This window comes from Pinus tabuliformis, chromosome 3_1 (genome assembly GCF_031772625.1).
Source record: "Pinus tabuliformis cultivar Carrire ecotype Pingquan chromosome 3_1, CPIR1, whole genome shotgun sequence".
NCBI classification, from domain to species: Eukaryota; Viridiplantae; Streptophyta; class Pinopsida; order Pinales; family Pinaceae; genus Pinus; species Pinus tabuliformis.
The window spans coordinates 620,438,457-620,444,663 of NC_142301.1; the positions used below are offsets into that span (position 1 = coordinate 620,438,457).

At 40.2% G+C, this 6,207-nt stretch overlaps 1 protein-coding gene across 1 annotated transcript; it reads left to right on the forward strand.

The window, feature by feature from the left end:
- The first annotated feature begins 2,165 nt into the window (after positions 1 to 2,165).
- LOC149188561 (uncharacterized) lies at positions 2,166 to 2,720 on the forward strand. Its single transcript, XM_089409992.1, has one exon. It carries the CDS (start codon positions 2,166 to 2,168, stop codon positions 2,718 to 2,720), a length of 555 nt encoding a protein of 184 aa, XP_089266118.1.
- Positions 2,721 to 6,207: the final 3,487 nt, after the last annotated feature.

Genomic DNA, 6,207 nt, shown 5'->3' on the forward strand with positions numbered 1-6,207 from the left:
TGGCCGTGTTTGTCAAGGTTCTTACAATACACTCTTTCATATCTTTTTATTAGTTTTTATAATATTCCACAAAAAAGTTCTTGTAGGTGTTGATATTGACCACGAGTTTTGTCCAGGTAGGAGAGATTAATCTTTTCTCTACAACTTTTGTTAGGATACCATTTTTTCAAGTTATCAAATTTCTTTCTTATTCCATAGACTCCAACTGCAAGATAAAAAAAAAAAACAGATCAATTTTTTTTACCCCAACACGCCAGCAAGTAGCAAGTCCCAACTATATTATAAAAGAAAGTATTAGGTATCCAAAAAGCTTGAGGGGGATCTAATTGAAAGAAGTGACCATTGTGAGAAGCCTTCCAATCAATATATGAATATATAAATGTAGATTTATTATTATTTTAATTGGAAATATTCAATTAGATAATAAAATTTAATTACGTCTCTCCCAATCTAAATATCGTATTACCATAATTCACTACCCTCATATATCTCGCATTTTTCAACAGCATTGTAACATGTAGATTAATTTCCTTTTTGGTGAACAATCTCCACCTTTTAGGAAAATATGGTGTAATGTCTCTAACCCCTACAGATCATTAGGACAAACTAACAATAGCACAAAAGATGAAAGGTTGTACAAACCAACTTATTTTTCAAACAACTAATCCAACATCAGTACCTAAACTTTTTCATGAAGATATCATATTGAGAATGTTTGAAAAATGGTGGGAAATCTTCTCAGAGGGTGATGCGGAAAGAGTGATAAGGTTTCACTGTTTTGAATTTTTTTTGTTAAATCAGAAAAACCAGTATTAATGGAGATATTGGTATTTTCTACTGAATTTTGTGAAGTGACTAAATGTAGCTTTAACCATTCACCTTAAGATGTTTTTACAATATAATTTCCTAAGTCTATTTAATATCTTCATTATCATAAAAACCAACCTATATCCATCTTAACTCCACATCTACCACTCCTAGAGGATGAAATCTATTTATCCCTCTGAGCACTTGGTAGACCCAGAATTAAGATGGATCTATGATAGAATTTCCCCTTTAAATAGTCTATGCTCACATGAATACCATGGTATTACCATGGGTCAATACCATGGTGTTATCATAAACCTGTAGCTTAAAAATTACTATTAGTAATTTATAAAAATTAATAAAATTAATAATTGACTTTTATTTTATTTTTTATTTTAACCGAGTTAAAGTGTTTAACATACATTAAATTAAAACATTCATTTTTACTCTTGATCCACCAAGCCCTGAGAGGAATCAAATATTTTTTCACTTTATCCTAGTTTGAATATCACAATATTTGATCCCTCTCGGGGCTTAGTAGATCCAGAGTAAAGATGGATCTATGCTGGTTTAATTCCCCCCTTTAAATAGGCTACATTCCACATGAATACCATGTGTCATTTTTATTTTTATTAATACTAATATTAGGGTTAATAATGCTTTTTTGCATGGTATTAATATCTAGCCCATGGTATTTGGCCCATAGGTTTCACCTAAATATAACACATTTTTTAGAAATACTCTCTAGGAGTCCAGATAGGCAGACCATGGGATGGAAAATTTATCACCAAGGATAGCAAGAAGAGGGGAAGGAAAACAACCCTAGAAAGAACCACCAAGATAGGAGAAATACTGGTGGAGTCAGGGAGGTATGCCAAACTGACCAAGTACTTCAACGCAAACCCCCACCCTTCTCAATGAAGTTAATATCATGGAATATCAGAGCGCTCAACAGCCCAAGGAAAGGCAAAATATTAAAAAATATGCTGATGCAAGAAAAACCTAGTATTCTCTTTTTGCAGGAGACGAAGTGTAGCTCTACAATTTTGGAAAGAATAACAGCGAAGGCTTGGCCAGGAGGGCTAGTCACAGCTATTGATGCTCAAGGAGCCTCGAGAGGCCTAGCAATTCTTTGGGATGCCCGGATCATCCATCTCAACAACATTCAAGCTAACAAAAGTTTCATCCAAGCCACATTCCATCTCTCAGGTACGAACACCCATGGACTGATAACTAATGTTTATTTCCCTCAAGATACCGCTAAAAAAAACCACATCCTGAATACACTGTCAGATCTCAACAAAGATAGACCGTTCCCTCTATGGATATCTGGAGGCGATTACAACATGATCGCCAGCATGGAGGAAAAAAAAGGGGGCAGAAGTAACACAAACAGTGATGACAACCTTCTAAAGAACTTCATCAACAACAACTGGTTGATAGATATTCCTACAAACAACGGTATCTTCACATGGACAAATAATAGAGTAGGAGCACAACAAATTGCATCGCGTCTTGACAGATTCCTAATCTCAGATAATGCAACACACATCGGGGGGGAATTCACAGCTTCCATTCTCCCTTTCTCCGGATCGGATCATTGGCCACTCGAGCTCCAATGGAACAGGCCAGGTAACAATCTCAGACGCCCTTTTCGTTTTGAAGAATTTTGGTTCTCCCATCCAGAATTTGAAGAGCTAGTCAGATCAAACTGGCTCAACTTCAATCCGACCGAAGGTACAAGAATGTCCATGTTCCAGCAAAAACTCAAGCATCTAAAAAGGGCCATCAAACAATGGAACCACAAAACATTTGGTAACATCTTTGCCGCCCAGGCCATGCTCAATGCAGAAATGAAGAAAATCCAGCAATCCATTATCAATGAGGGGCAAACAGAGGATCTCACCAAATAGGAACAAGCCATAGAATCCAAAATTTTAGAAAGAGACAAGCAGGAAGAAACTTTATGGAGGAAGAAATCCAGAATTAGATGGCTAAAAAGTGGAGAAAAAAACACAAATTTTTTTCATAAAACCACTGTACAGCGGAGAATGATAAACCACATCACTCACATTAAAAATGAGCAGGGGGAGAAGATTGAAACCCATGATGGCATTGAGGGGGAATTTATTAATTACTTCAAAAAAGCCCACCAGGAGCCTGACTTCAACAGAATGCCAGCTATCAATCAACTTTTACAGAACATACCCAAGGTCATAACGGAGGAGCACAACAGTTTGCTTATCAAACCTATCAGTATGCAGGAAGTTGAAGAGGCCGTGCAACAAATGAAGGAGGGGAAAGCGCCAGGTCCGGATGGCTTTACATCCAATTTTTTTCACAAATTCTGGGATTTGATAAAAAATGAAGTCTGGCAGGTTGTGGAGGAATCCAGAGCGCTCAGATGGATGTATCCTGGATTAAATGCTACTTTCATAGCCCTAGTACCTAAAGGAGAAGATTCCAACACCCCTGACAAATACAGGCCCATAGCTCTTTGCAATATGATATACAAAATCATCTCAAAAGTCATTGCTACCAGGCTTAAACCGGTCCTCCCGCTCATCATCTCGCCTGAGTAGTCGGGCTATGTAGAAGGGCGTCAAATAACGGATGGAATCATTCTCTTGCATGAGATAATTCATTCCCTAAAGCTAACCAAGAAGCCAGGTATGTTTCTTAAACTAGATCTATCTAAAGCCTTTGATAGTCTCAGTTGGGTCTACATACAAAAAATTCTAATCGCTTTTGGCTTCGCTCACTCTTGGGTTAGATGGATTTACAATCTAATTTCCTCAGCTTTCTTCTCTGTGTTAATCAATGGTACCCCTTCAGCCACCTACCGTCCTTCTAGAGGAATCAGGCAGGGTGATCCCTTATCTCCCTTTCTATTTGTAATTATGGCTGAGGGTTTGGGTAGAAGAATTACGGCTGCTAGGCATGATAGGCATCTAAAAGGGCTCTCATTTAACAACTCCCCTGTCTACTCCCACCAGCAATTTGTAGATGATAATATGCTTTTTGGTCATCCATCGGTACAGGAAGCTCGTCTTCTAAAATCCATTCTATCCACTTTCTCTGACGCTTCTGGTGCCCTTATCAATCGAGTCAAATCCCAAATTTTTTTCTTCAATACTCCTGTTTCTACCCAGAGAGCCATCGAGCGTATTCTGGGCTTCACCTGTGCCTCACTGCCATCCAAGTATCTCGGTGCCCCTCTTATGGCCTCAACTCTTAAACATTCCTCCTGGAAGCAGTTGTTAGAAAAATTAGAAGCTCGTCTGTTCCTATGGACTAATCGAGCTCTGAATATGGCAAGTAGAATAGTTCTCATCAAAGCAGTTCTTCACTCCATGCCTCTGTATCTTTTCTCCATTCTAGCTGCCCCCAAGTGGGTCCTCAAAGAAATCAAGAATCTCCAGCGTAATTTTTTGTGGGGGGCTCTGGACAAAATCGAAAATGGGCTCTACTCAAATGGGATAGGGTTTGTCTTCCCAAGCTCGCAGGAGGCATAGGCCTTAGAGACCCTGGGCATAGCAACAAAGCGATGGGAGCTAAAATCTGGTGGAGGTGGCTTGCCCATCCTAATACTCCATGGGCTTCCCTTTGGACAGCTAAGTGTGCAAGTAACTATCCCATGGAAGAAAGACTGCATATGACAGAGACAAGTTCGGGATCCGCAATCTGGAATTCAGCCATACAACACAGATATCTCATCCAAGAGCACTGCTTCTGGGAGATCAAAAATGGGAACACTGCTCGTTTCTGGGAATATTCAGGGCAGCAGTTGCCAAAAATCAAAGACATTCTCCAGGAACTTCTAGCGGATGAGAGAGAGATACATCAATTGGCCAAAGTCAACCTTTTCTGGACTACAGCTACTGCTCAAGAACACCGGCAGTGGAAAAATGTAAATCAGCTCCTACCGCATAGTTCAGTCCAGATTCAACATCTCCTCGAAACAAAATTACAAAAGAGGCAAATAAGAGTCTCAGAAGAACCAGACATTTTAAGATGGGGTTACGGAGAGAAAGGAACTTTCACAACTAAGGAGGCATACAATTTAATCATTCAAGGGTAGATGAACAAAGACAACTTATGGGAAAAAGTGTGGCATAATTCTAACTGGCCGAAAGTATCCACATTTCTGTGGCTTCTCTGTCATAACAGAATCTTAACGTGGGATAATCCCAGAAAACAGAGCTTCTCTGGACCATCCATATGTCACATGTGCAGACAGGAGGAAGAAACAACCCTTCATCTTATGCAAAATTGCCAAATTGGAAGGAAATTATGGGAGAAGATTGCTTTCCGTTGCCAAATAGAAGGAAGAGTGCAAGGAGACCTCAAAGGAACCATATGCAAGGGGAGTCAAACCCCATTTCAAAGTAATCTCCTCAACGCGTTGTGGCAACTCATTCCAGGCTTATTGATGTGGAATATATGGAAAGAGCGCAATCGAAGAATTTTCAAAGATCAAACGATGCCGTTGGAAAAAATTTGGAACAATTTCCATCAAAACATTATGGAGACTCTTTCAATCAAAGATTGGCATTCAGAAGACTTTCCCACTCTTCCTAAGGAAAAAACTGTTTGGGACAATTGGAAACTGCGGATAAACCAAAAATCAACCATTGGCAGGAACCCCAACAAACACAGTCAGGAAGTAAGCTCTTGGAATCCACCTCCTGTTGACATGATCCAGCTCAACTTTGATGGGGCATCTAAAGGAAACCCAGGAAAAGCAGGCTATGGAGTAGTCTTCAGAGATCATAACGGCAACCCTTTATGCATCTACATGGGCTCGATAGGTTGGGATACTAACAACTCAGCAGAATTGGAAGGTCTATGGCGAGGTCTTAAACTGGCACACGGAAAAAACTTCTTTCCCCTCATCATAGAAGGAGACTCGCAGATGATAATCAGAATGACTACAAAGCTTCAACACGGCTCTCCAATTCACAAGGTAAGTAGTAGCTGGAGAATGGCCCAGAGGCTTGAACTAATAGATCACTGGCTTTCTCAGCACCAAGAAATCACTTTCAATCATACCAGAAGAGAAGGGAATAAGCTAGCTGACCTTCTAGCCAACCTCGGAGTGGAGGCTAAAGAAAACCACTTTGAAGGTACCATAGAAAGCTTAGCTTCTAGGGACCAAATGGCCAAACTACAGGAAATTGTCTCTCAGGACAAGTCTTTGATAGAGAATCTGCACCCGGATGCGGGTGTTTACTCAAGCTATTAAATATGCAGCACGCCACGACACCATCAACGCTGACGGATGGCAGGCACGTGTACTCCGAGGTCCGGGCTGGTGGTTATCAGTTAATGTTCAGGGCAGGTGACTTCACTTCGGATCAAGTCCGAGGAGAATTTGCATTCAAGGCGAGCATGGCAACT